Below are 11,800 nucleotides of genomic sequence, written 5' to 3'. Positions count from 1 at the left end.
TCCCCTACCCTATAAATAAAGAAGCCAAGGGACTGTCCGGTGTGACACTCAACAGAGGCGCAGATACTGTCTGTTGCACCTGAAGTGGGCACCCTTGCGCAAGTAAAACAGAAAGACGTGTGCTGTCTCGATTATTCCTGGGTCCTAGAAGTGGAAGTGTGTGAGTAGTAAGCTGCGGCGCTTCCTCACACAGGAGATTGTAGGAGTGAAAGCTACGGCGCTTTCTCCAACATAACTAGATTGTAGGAGTGAAAGCTACGGCGCTTTCTCCTAACACAGAGTGCGCAGGGCACAGGGCTGGGAGTCACCCTGGATGGGATGCCAGTCCATCGCATGGCAGACACAAACAGTCATAGTCATACGCACTATAATCTTAAGACGGTTCCTGAAGGTCAGCAATGGTACCTTGGCCTCAGTGTTCGCTGCCAGGACTTTGGCTCCACATTCCACCGATGCATAGTTATTAAAGTTCTGCACCTTCTTCATGACGACAGGGCTGCCATTGGAGGATGATGAGTGGGCAGACTGGCCTATCAGAGGAAGAGACGGACCTCACAGAAGGCAAACACCTGATGGGTGAGGGTGACTTCTCACCCCAAGTCTTCACAGATTAAATCTGAATTCACCATGTGTGACTTCTGTACCCCACATTCCTCCTCCTCATCATCATCATCATCATCAGCACAACTCACAGTGTGTTAGATCTGCATCTATCAGGGTGCCCCCATCAGGAAAGGTGACTCACTTTTCTCCTTCTCCATCATCTTCTTCTTCCACTCGTCAAAGGTGGGGATGTCACCATGGTCTTTGCCAGGGATGGATGGGTCCTCCTTGCCACTGGGAGTGTCGACGGCCTGTCATCGGCGGCAGAAGCAAAATCCCCGTGAGCAGCAAACTCACCAGGTGACCTACAACCTGTGCCCTGCGACAAACCTGTTTACCAATGAGCAGCTCCCGCAGAGGCTAAGGGACACACAACTTGCCTGTAGATCACAGTGACCATCTCCAGACGTACAACTGATAGAATCAGCAGCTCAGTCTATGTGAAGCAGGCAGTAACATTTACATGACATACAGAAGCCAGGAGTTGCGACTAGAAGTCCAAGACCAGAGCAAGTAGGAGGTCCAGCATGTTTCACACGCTCGCACACACACGCACACACACACACCATATCATATTAGTTGATACATCACCATTACTGAGGCTAATGTGACCCACACTGCCAGCGATACAATACATTAGATACACATTAAGCAACTAATGCGATACGACATGATTCACCCCTATTGCGATGCAGTGCAATTCAACACAATTTGATTGAACACAATGTGATTCAATGCGATATGATGCCAAAGAATATGACACTATGCAATTCAATACAGTACAGATACAGAACAGTTCAGAAAGGGGGAATCAATCTAAAAATTACTGGTCAAATATATTACTCGTCAAATATAAAATTACTGGTCAAAAATGATTTGTCACATTTCTAGAAAAAAGGCCTTATTAATTATTAATAAATCTGATTTTACCAACACAGAAATGTTAGAAACGATGCATCCCGAGTTCATCCTAAATTGTATCTGTTGTACACTTTATAAAATGAGGCAGTCCATCATAAACTCTTATTCCGGTGCACCGTTGCGAATGGGGGACTCTTACCATCCCTGTATTATGTACATCATATATACAACACTGCAATACTGTAAGCAAGTTGACATATTCCGTTTTTTTAATATCTAATGTTTAAGAAAATTGTCATATAGTATAAAGAACACGCCACCACACGCAAGTTCTCTTTTTATGCTATCAGAACAGTGGGATTCACATTTATAACTGTAACACCCAATACCAGCTATTTTCTGTGTAATAAAGAAATTAACATTTGTCTATATCAGTAAAACAATCTAATAAAAGTCCATGGAAAAATTAGTCAACATTTCAACTACATACGGCGAGAAGCCCGAACTCTTTCGGACTCAGCCATTGATAACAGACGCTATGGTCAGCTAGGTTTTCTAATGCTAACGTTAGCGGTGCGTCGTACGCTACGTCCGGTGTCTGGTCAGTCTGTGGTTTTTGAGAATCGATACAAAATATTGCGCAAGATTAATGTGATGTGTCTGCAGTAATTAGCATGGTCCTCGAAGGATGTCATAGACACTGAAATTGCCCTTAATATGAAAAAGGCAAGGGTGTAAAATTTGGACTGCTAACTCGAGTGTGATTTTCAATTCCAGACCAGTCTGCACACGCATTTACATGCATGCAACAGTTTTATTACCTCGTAACTAGTCTGTAGGGTTTGCTGACTGTCCCAACGCTTTTCAGGTAGCTCATTTTAGGTTTATAATGGAACAATATAGATTTGCCGTATGATTTCCAGCTTGAGCCTCACGTCTAATGCGTGAGTCTTGTTTTTATACTCTTAACATATCATTATAATAAGCGGCTTCTTGGCATCACTAAAATATACCGCACATTGTTTTACTTACATTCCACTAAAATGCATAAATAGATAAATAAAACAAACAAACAAAGTTACGTTTCACTTTAAACCAACATGGCAGCGCGCCCTTATCCGCCATTTTAAAGAAACCAGTTAAATCCGAGCCGCGCTTCATCCGAACAGAAAATACCGGATAAGTGTTTGGCCAAAGCAGAACCCACAAGTTTATCCTGAAGTTGTTTATCCAAGTCAGGGACCAGGTTAGCTTCAGGTTAGCAACTTTTGGTACTGACTGACCTAGACTGTAATGTACATTTGACGGGAAATCGCAGGTTTCCGTCAGTTTACCTGGTTTAACACAGCTGCTTGGTTACCAACTAAACCAGAGTTCTGGGTTACCCATCTGGGGTTAAACATGATCCATGTCGATTAAAAGAGATATTTCGACATAAACGTCTTCATTTTAAACAATGCTATGATAGCTTGAGGCCCAAAGTAAAAAAAGAGAAATTCAGCCGATTAGCCGCTAGCGTGCTAATTCCGGTCCCGAAAAGACAGACTGTCTCAATAAAATGTGATATTTAACAAACGTGTCAACCAGCAGTAGTAGCATTTATTAATATCCGTGCGTTATGACTGAAATGAGCTCATGTCAAACCATGGTCTTATACACAAGAAGAAAGGAGCACACAAAGTTGATTTTAAATATATTTATATTTATTTACTTATACTTAACCTATATATTATATATTTACTTATATTTAACCTATATATTAGATATATTTACTTGTATTTAACCCATATATATTACATATATTTACTTATTTAACCTATATATTACATATATATTTACTTATATTTAACCCATATATATTTACTTTTACTGAACCTATATATAATACATGCATATTTACATTTATTTACATATATACATTATATACATGGAGCAGGGACTAATGTCTCGCTCTCTTCTTTGGAGGCTCTTTGGCCGGGGGCTCGTCCCACACATCGACCTCGATCAGGGGGGCATAACCCTTCAGCCCCGGGTTGCCAGAGGTCTCCGCGATGTCAATTATATTTTTGTCTCCCACCTGTTCGGTGAATTTCGGGCAGGAGACGGCAACCCACAGGCGCTGCTTTATCCTGCGCCCCAGATCGAGGGAGTGGGGGCGAGGTCGGCCAGAAGGGTAGAGCAGCCTTGGTTCCACGAGCCGCCGGTACATCGCCCTGTACTCCTCCACGCTGCGCCCGTGGATCCTCAGCGGCTCTGTCCTCCTGGCCTCCCAAAGAGCCTCCAAGGCTGGGTCTGTGGGATCCTTTGGGGGTAAGGGTTGGAGATCCGGGAGATCCGCTGCATTTAGGGCTCGACGCTCGTCCCGGGCCTTCTGCTGCCTCTGATCTGCCTCTTGAATCACTGTAACCTGAGACTCGCATTTTGGAAACAATATTGAAATTAATGCATGATATATTTGATGGATATTTTAACCAGAGAAGTTACAAAAATATTAACTTCAAACTTACCTCCTCCATCATGTGGATTTCAATCCAAAATAATCTGAAGACAACGTAGTAGTTCAGCAGGAGTTGAAAATCGGTCTTGATCTCAGAATGGTCAGGAGTCTGTCTGTCTGCTGTTATGACTCAAATTTGTAAAATACTGGTGATAACACTGCAGAATATTTGCGATGATTTAAGATGCTGGGCACCATGGATTCCCAAAGTAAACAACAAATCTTTGTATGAACAGCTTAAACTCAACTGATGTGCTGGTAAATGGTATAATAAATAGTATAATAAATATCTAGCCTGGCTGTGGAGGATGTCATTGATATTTCTAGCTGGCAGGAATGACCTTCAGATTTTTACATGTAAAACCTGTACAGATGTTCTATTTGGTCAGTCTGCCATTTGTACTGCACATTACCACAGTATGAATAAAGAGCAAGTAGCTCTTCTGGAAGAACCCAACTTCCATCATCCTGTTCTGGTCAGGATCTCAGTGGGCCTGGAGCCTATACTGAGCAGCGCAGGGCATGAGGCTGTACCCCATCCCTAACGTTGGATGGGATGGCCAGGCCATCGCAGGGGAGATACCCAGTCATACATTGTAGGCATATAAATGGTGTCACTCAGCTAAACTGCATGACCAGAGTAGTTATGGGATTCCTATCTAATATGGTGAGATCATGCACCCCCCTCCCCCCCCAGCCCTGGAGGTATGAGGCATCGGTGCCAGTGTCCACTGTGCCACTCCACCCCTATTGCGATGCAGTGCAATTCAACAGAACAGCTGGCCAATAGATAGACGGGTTAGTAATGCGGGGAGGGGGCAGTCGGCCAACAGACAAGCGTGTTAGTAACAGGTCACCTCTGGCTGAGTTCCTCCAGGTAGCGTCCGCTGAGGGACATGTTCATCTCCAAGGCTTTAATGCGGTTGCTCAGCCTCAGGAAGACAGACTCCTTCTGGTTGGATCCATGCACATGGTTCCCATTGGCCAGATCGGAGAAGTTCTGCTCAGCATAAAAGTCTGTGGCGGTCCGGTGGACCTGCCCATTGCTGGAGGTAACACTGAGGAGGTCCTCCAGGGACTCTTCCTGTTTGTCTGGGAGCATCTGAGGCGGCTCCGGGGACTCTGCAGAGTCTGCCTCTTTCTGGGCCTCCCCAGGCACAGCCTGGCCTCCCTCTGGATCTCCTGGAGGAGCTGGCACCTCCGTGGCCAGGGGGGTCTCAGGAGGGAGGACTTGAGTGGGTGTGGTGGTGCCTCGGTGCTCAGTGTCAGCCCTGGGGTCCTCTGAGAAGCTGCGGATAGAGACACTGACCTCACTGCTGGTGTCAAGAGTCCGGCTCTCCTGCTGCTCCTGAGCACCTCCCCTCAAGGACATAGCCCCCTTCTCCAGGAGCTCCTGGCTTGAGGACATAGGCATCTCAACCGAAGATGTGCCGATGGTCCCGGTTGTAGTGATGAAGCCTTGTAGCAGAGGAGACGGGGACTGGCTGGGCTCCAGGGCTGGAGTCTCGGCCATATGAGTAGGGCCGTGGGGGACCTCCGTCTGCCCGGGAATCTCCTCAAGGGTGGAGGTGGCTTCTTCCTCAGGAAGTGGCTGCACGGTGTGGTCCAGATGTTGAGTCGGTGGGGTGTGGATGTCACCCTGACGCCTACGTCGCCGGCCCAGAGTGACGGAGCACCACAGGCGGAGGTACTCCAGAAAGGTGGCACGGCAGGAGATCCCAGAGAGCTCCTTGCAGAGGGCGTTGCTCTCCAGCTGCCTGGGATCAGGCCCCCCTGAGGTCAAGGGCTCCCCCTCCTGGTCATCAGGCTCCACTGCAGTCACAGTTACCCGGTCAGATTCTTCCTCGTCCTCCTCATCCTCCACAAGGACCACAATCGGACTCTCTTCTGGCACGGGGGGCCCTGGATCCTCAGGAAGATCCGGCAATTCCGGATCCACAGTCTCATTCCTGGGGGGAGCACAACATGACCAAACCATCACCAAAGTCTGACCTGGCTGAGCTACAGTGAATTAAACAGCTGATACAGTAATTAAACACAAAAACCCCCAGGTGGCGGCTGACGGGCATGATACTAATTAACCACCGCATCCATGTGAAGCACCCCCCCCCCCCCCCGTGTGATCCGGTGGTTCTTGTGTGGCACTCACTCTGGGACGGAGGTGGGGGGGAGGCTAAGCAGGGTCTCTGTCACAGAGGAATCATCAGTCACATTCGCAGCCTCCGCAGACACGTTTCCTGGGGGGAGAGGGTGGCTTTAATACTCGGTGGATTACCAGGGTAACGATGGCGGGATAGCGGGAAACGTCGGGGCCTCGTACCGTCCTGAGTGGCACTGCCCCCCAACACGTTGACCGCAAGGTTGTTCACCATATTCAGGATGGCATCTATAGCAAAAAAACACGCACATACGCACACAGACACACAGTGAAAAGCCACATGGAGACAATCAGCCCCCACAGGGGCAGGGTTAGGTTACATTTTGCTGCAATGCTTTAACGGTGCCCCCTACAGGTTTACAGGGAAACTGACTTTTAATTTAATCATTAATATCACTCGCTGTGTGTAACCAATGGACTCGATTGAAGGGTCCATGTGGAGGAAGGAGGACACATTTATTCCCTGAAGAGTGTAAAACGACCCCGAACTCGTACCCGTGGCAGAGTCGATCAGGTTCTTGGAGGATTTGTCATCGACGGGTACGTAGCCGGGAAGGAAATCTGTGAGGGAGAGAGAGCAAGAGACGGCATTAAGGGCATTAAATGAGCAACTGCTCGCTCTCAAGCATGTTCAGCCCACCGTCCGACCGGCTCACCATAATCCTCATCCAGATCCTCGGTTCGGTCGGAAGGGAACTGCAACTCGGAGATCTCCTCGTACTCCTCTACCATGCTGGTCCCAAACACCCTGCGGAGTCCAATCGCCATCCAGCACGTCAGCTTCATGATCATTTAAAGCATAAATCATTCAGTGGGTGCTACAGTAAAATCCCGTTATAGTGGACTCGCATATAACGGAATATCGTCTATAACGGACAAGGTCCGCTGGTCCCGGCCATGCACCTTTAAGAACATGCAGAAAAAGCATCGAATATAGCGGACTCACATATAACGGAATTTCGCTTATAACGGACAAACAATTTGGTCCCCAGGGCCGCTTTTAACTGTAGTTTTGTTCGGCTATAACAGACATGCAGGCTCCGCCTACAAGGCGCGCGGTGTGCCGGTGATATCCAGCTCAAATACATAGTCGGGATTATTAATAGTCAGGCATCTGATCAGGTAAAGTTGGATTACTACATGTACAATATAATAATCTATACCACAAGTGTGTCTGCTGTGGTGTGGCATGAGTAAATAGTGTCCTGTAGTTGTGTTCTGGGCTACAGCAACTCTGGATATAACGGACTCTGGATATAACGGGCTTTGGATATAACGGACTTTGGATATAATGGACTGTTTTGCCAGGTCCCTTGAAGTCCTTTATAACTGGATTTTACTGTAGTGCAAAATATAATTGAAAACGCACAATAACGACACAGTGAGATAACGAGCCAAAAAGGTGCTCACAGACACGGTACCTGATCAGGCTGAGGGGGCAGAAATGTTCAGACCCAAAATGGGACAGCAGTTCCACCTACAGGGGGCACGATTTTTAAGAAACAGATTAAGAAAAGGTTCTATCATAAAACATGTATCAGTTTAAAAAATAGCTAGGAGTGAGAATGACGGTTATGCCACGACAGCGCTAACCTTGATGTACTTGATGAACGTCTGAAGCGATGGAACGGAGAAGAAGAGGGAAAAAAGTGAGCGTGGAGGCCAGCTTCATGCCAAGAGCAACATAGCAACCAGAGATTAAAAAAGCACTCAGATAACCTAGAAACATGGGGGAGGGGGGCTAAAAGGGGGTCAGTAAGGGTCTGGGGGCATGCCAGAGGATTGGGGCGAATCAGGCACGTTCCACATGCAAGCCTGACTGCCTGTGTGCATGAAATGGCTACTGGCAGAGTTTTGCAGCATTTTAGCTCAGTTCCAGATCACTGAAGGTCTCTACTGACTACAGATCAAGAGACAGGAAGTTAGAAACGACAGGGCATGAGACAGGACATGCGAGAGGGCATGCTCGGGTGGGGGGGCATGCTCCAAAGGGGGCCTCTTCTAGAGCCTGGGGGGTTCACATGACTACCATCTGCTGGTGTCTCTAATGAAAGTCGGTATGTTGGGCTGGTGTCCGCAAACCCTAGGCTGTAGGATTGCTGAGATTTTGCAGACCTTAACTGCACTGAGATTCACCCTGTAAATAAAGGTGACAAGCTCCTTACTGATGGCTTAAGAGGGGCTGTGCTGGAAAATCTCTTAGGACTCGATCAACGCTCTGACCAGCTCTGGCAGACTGTCCTTGGCATCTCCCATGATGCATCGGGGCTGGCCCTACCTTGACGTATTTGGCGTAGAGCTGCTCGTCCAGCGGGAAGCTCTGCACCGTGCGTTTGTCCTGGGCGTGGAAGGTGCCCAGCTTCATCCACTTGTTGGTCGGATACCTGGCAGAGGGAGATGGAGGAAGAGAAGGCTAAGCAGCCTGGAGCTTCGCTTGATACACAGCTAAGGTGTGTCGGAGGCAGAATGTGGCTGACCGGTCGCTGATGGACACCAGGAAGTCCTTGGGCGTGGAAGAGAACAGCTCAAAGTTGGCGATGTCCAGCTGCTTCACCTGGATGGGTTCGCACAGCTCTATGACAAACCTGGGAGGAGGAAGCAGCTGGTAAAGAGCTCAGGAGTCTCCAGAGGTCACGTTGCTGAGCACAGGTACCATGCCCTCAGCTCAGGACTGCTAAGCACACCTCAACACGCTCGCCAACACAGACCGGTAAGCAAAACACAAGAAAAACACAAAAATATAAAAGTAAAAAATAATATATAGCAAACTGAAAAGAATATACAAGAAAACAAGCTTCTGACGGTCACAGAAATGGGATGGAGCTTCTGGTTTTGAATTGCACTTTCCCCAAAGGTTACTGCTGACTTTGGGGTCTACCATGACATATAGTACAGAAGAGTGTGAACTCACCAGATCTTGTTGCTGCAGGGGTTGAGCATGTAGAGGTCCATGTTCTCCATGAGAATCGCTGAGGTGCTCTGAAAAGCACGGACCTTCTCACCAACCGTTCGACTTGAGACATGAGAGAGACTGTCCCATCTCTTAACACGCTTACTCTTAGACACATCAAGCCTTTAAGAACTAATGGGTTCGCAGGTGTATCCAAGACGGCTTTCAGGAACACATAGATCTGAGATCTGGAGCATATTCTGGATGGTGACATGAACCATCAATCTTTTAAATGCCTCCATGTCAGGGTTTCAGAGGGTTTGGAGACCTTCAGAGTGTTAGAGTGTATCTGTGTATTTTATCATATTATTATCCTCCTATATGTGTACGTGCAACCCTTAACAACTAACCCATGGCCCAGAAAGGGTTGCAGACAAGATGTCCTCACAGGGGCCTACCAGATTGTGACGCAGGAATAAGAGACCTTGAGAAAGGAAACAGATTCTGTCAGCATAGCAGGGGGCCCACCTTGAGATATGTAATGCTTTGTATTAACCCTGTTTCACGGAGGCCTCACACAGCATTGACTAGTTAAAGACAAGACCCATGTAACCCCTCCCCTACCCTATAAATAAAGAAGCCAAGGGACTGTCCGGTGTGACACTCAACAGAGGCGCAGATACTGTCTGTTGCACCTGAAGTGGGCACCCTTGCGCAAGTAAAACAGAAAGACGTGTGCTGTCTCGATTATTCCTGGGTCCTAGAAGTGGAAGTGTGTGAGTAGTAAGCTGCGGCGCTTCCTCACACAGGAGATTGTAGGAGTGAAAGCTACGGCGCTTTCTCCAACATAACTAGATTGTAGGAGTGAAAGCTACGGCGCTTTCTCCTAACATAAATTGGTCCTTCGAGCCGGATCCGGAGAGAGATACCAGAGGGCGCCGACCAGTCCGCCGACGAACGACACCGAAAGCTGTCGACAGTCTCGCTCATAGGGAGTGAGTGAAAGACCTGCGACGTGAATTCGCCACAGGCCGGTGGTTAGAACCGTTCCCTGACGGCTGGGCTGGCGCCTGACGGGTCCCCGGACAAGAACTAGAACCACTTCGTCATAAAGGAAGGACCAGGTGAGAAGCACGACGCTGCAGCAGGGAAAGCGGGTGTGAGTGAGAGGGCAGTAGCGGCCCCATACACCCGGCCTAGGTGCAACAACATACTGGTGACCAAGGGAAAAAGGACGGGTTTCACCCCTGAAAACTGACACCGCTGTCTCTTTAGAGGACAGTAGAAGGCCGTGCCAGTGTCCTCCCGAGGTCTCATGCCAGGGACTTGCACTTAGGGCTTATTATTTTTTGTATATAAAAAAAAAAAAAATGGGGCAAAGTCAAAGCAAGGTAGAATTGGCGGGCGATGAGAAATTCATGGAAAAATATAAGGAGGGGGCAGGAATAATAAGCAACCAAAAGTGGCGAAAAAAGCATGGGTTTTCAGGAACCCTGAGTACAGAAAATATTCTGAGATTACAGACAGAATTGAAATTAGAAATGATGTCCGGCCGCTGTACAGGCAAGGACAAAGTACAGAAAAGACGAGAATATGTCTTATCCGATGTTTGGTTAGAACAAAGCAAACTCCGTGATATAGCCAGAAAAAAGAAACAGGAAAAGAAAAAGGAGACGCTGCAAGCGGCCCTTGTTAACATAGACGAGGAAACACCGCCGTCTGCTCCCCCGCAGACACCAGCGGACGGCCCACCAGTACTACAGCATCCCCCACCATAGCATAACATGCCAGACCCCCCACTTCCTGCTGTGCGGGGAGCTGAAGGAGGGAGTGCAAGGCCACACCAAACGAGAGCGACAGACCCGCATTTACGAATGCGAATAAATCCCGAGAATAAAAAAAAACACAATGGTACCGTTCGGATTCCGAGGATGAATCTGAACTGCTTGCTCCCATGGTAGAAGTTGCAAACCCCCGTATAGCCCCTGGCGAAGGAGGCCAAGCCTCACCAGCAACAATATTAGTATACCGCCCCTGGACAGCGGAAGATAGGGCTGCTGCCCTAAAAGGCATTCCACCCATAGAGGATGGAGTACCTGAATTCTGGTCCGCCATGACTGAGTTGCAGGTCAGTTTTCACCTAAATGGAAGAGAGCTGTTCCGCTGTTTTAGACAATTACTTAATCATAAATGGGGCCGGGTGGCTGGAGACTTTACTGGACAAGGAGCAAACAATTTGCCCCTCGGTCACGATGACCCACAATTACAACTAGCATTGGGCGACTTGAGACAGAGACTAGAAACAACATTTACAAGACGAGTTGATTATGGGAGAATAGCCCAATGTATGCAAAAGGAAGGCGAAGAGCCAGAGGATTTCTTGGACAGGGTACGCCCGTTGTTCAGGACAAACTCTGGGATTCCTCATGGGGAGGACGAGAACGGGGTGTAACAACAACAATTAAAACGGGCTTTCCTAGCAGGGTTAAAACCTGAATTAAAGAAGTATATTGATAAATACTGGGTCCATCAAAACACAGGTACAGGGCAGCAAGCCGTTGAGTATGCCCAACACGCTCAGAAAGCTAAAAAAAAAATAAAATAAAATAAACTAAACCAGAAGCAACATTCGTAGCCCGAGGAGATCAAATAGTGGCGTATGCAAAACTGAAATACAGGAACAGACAAAACCTCGCGCTGATATTGCACTAACTCCAATTCCAAGCGCCGTAACCTTATTTGTCGATGGCTCTGCAGCCAAAGACAGATACGGGGAAAATAAGGTTGGATA

The 11,800-nt window shown here is 47.8% G+C and overlaps 4 protein-coding genes across 4 annotated transcripts in view; all 4 read right to left on the bottom strand.

The window, feature by feature from the left end:
• Positions 1-321: 321 nt before the first annotated feature.
• LOC125716664 (SUN domain-containing ossification factor-like) lies at positions 322-6,027 on the bottom strand. The gene is made up of 3 exons (XM_048989235.1): positions 4,819-6,027; positions 746-854; positions 322-530 (listed from the first exon to the last, which is right to left on the bottom strand). The coding sequence occupies exons 1-2, from the start codon at positions 5,937-5,939 to the stop codon at positions 761-763; spliced, it is 1,215 nt and encodes a 404-aa protein (XP_048845192.1). The 5' UTR covers positions 5,940-6,027; the 3' UTR covers positions 322-530; positions 746-760.
• Positions 3,187-11,800, bottom strand: part of LOC125716670 (uncharacterized protein C22orf31-like) — a 60,839-nt gene continuing 52,225 nt past the window's right edge. Inside the window, exon 3 of the mRNA XM_048989244.1 lies at positions 3,187-3,339. The gene's annotated coding sequence lies outside the window, so the exon portion shown is untranslated. The remainder of the gene's footprint in view (positions 3,340-11,800) is intronic.
• Positions 3,266-4,081, bottom strand: LOC125716674 (uncharacterized protein C22orf31-like). The gene is made up of 2 exons (XM_048989257.1): positions 3,972-4,081; positions 3,266-3,871 (listed from the first exon to the last, which is right to left on the bottom strand). The coding sequence occupies exons 1-2, from the start codon at positions 3,981-3,983 to the stop codon at positions 3,404-3,406; spliced, it is 480 nt and encodes a 159-aa protein (XP_048845214.1). The 5' UTR covers positions 3,984-4,081; the 3' UTR covers positions 3,266-3,403.
• LOC125716678 (SUN domain-containing ossification factor-like) lies at positions 8,097-9,512 on the bottom strand. Its single transcript, XM_048989264.1, has 3 exons — positions 9,031-9,512; positions 8,597-8,704; positions 8,097-8,503 (listed from the first exon to the last, which is right to left on the bottom strand). The coding sequence occupies exons 1-3, from the start codon at positions 9,078-9,080 to the stop codon at positions 8,281-8,283; spliced, it is 381 nt and encodes a 126-aa protein (XP_048845221.1). The 5' UTR covers positions 9,081-9,512; the 3' UTR covers positions 8,097-8,280.

This window comes from Brienomyrus brachyistius, chromosome 21 (assembly GCF_023856365.1).
Source record: "Brienomyrus brachyistius isolate T26 chromosome 21, BBRACH_0.4, whole genome shotgun sequence".
NCBI classification, from domain to species: Eukaryota; Metazoa; Chordata; class Actinopteri; order Osteoglossiformes; family Mormyridae; genus Brienomyrus; species Brienomyrus brachyistius.
The sequence above is the reverse complement of the archived record's forward strand: the minus strand, read 5'-3'. Positions and strand labels throughout refer to the sequence as shown.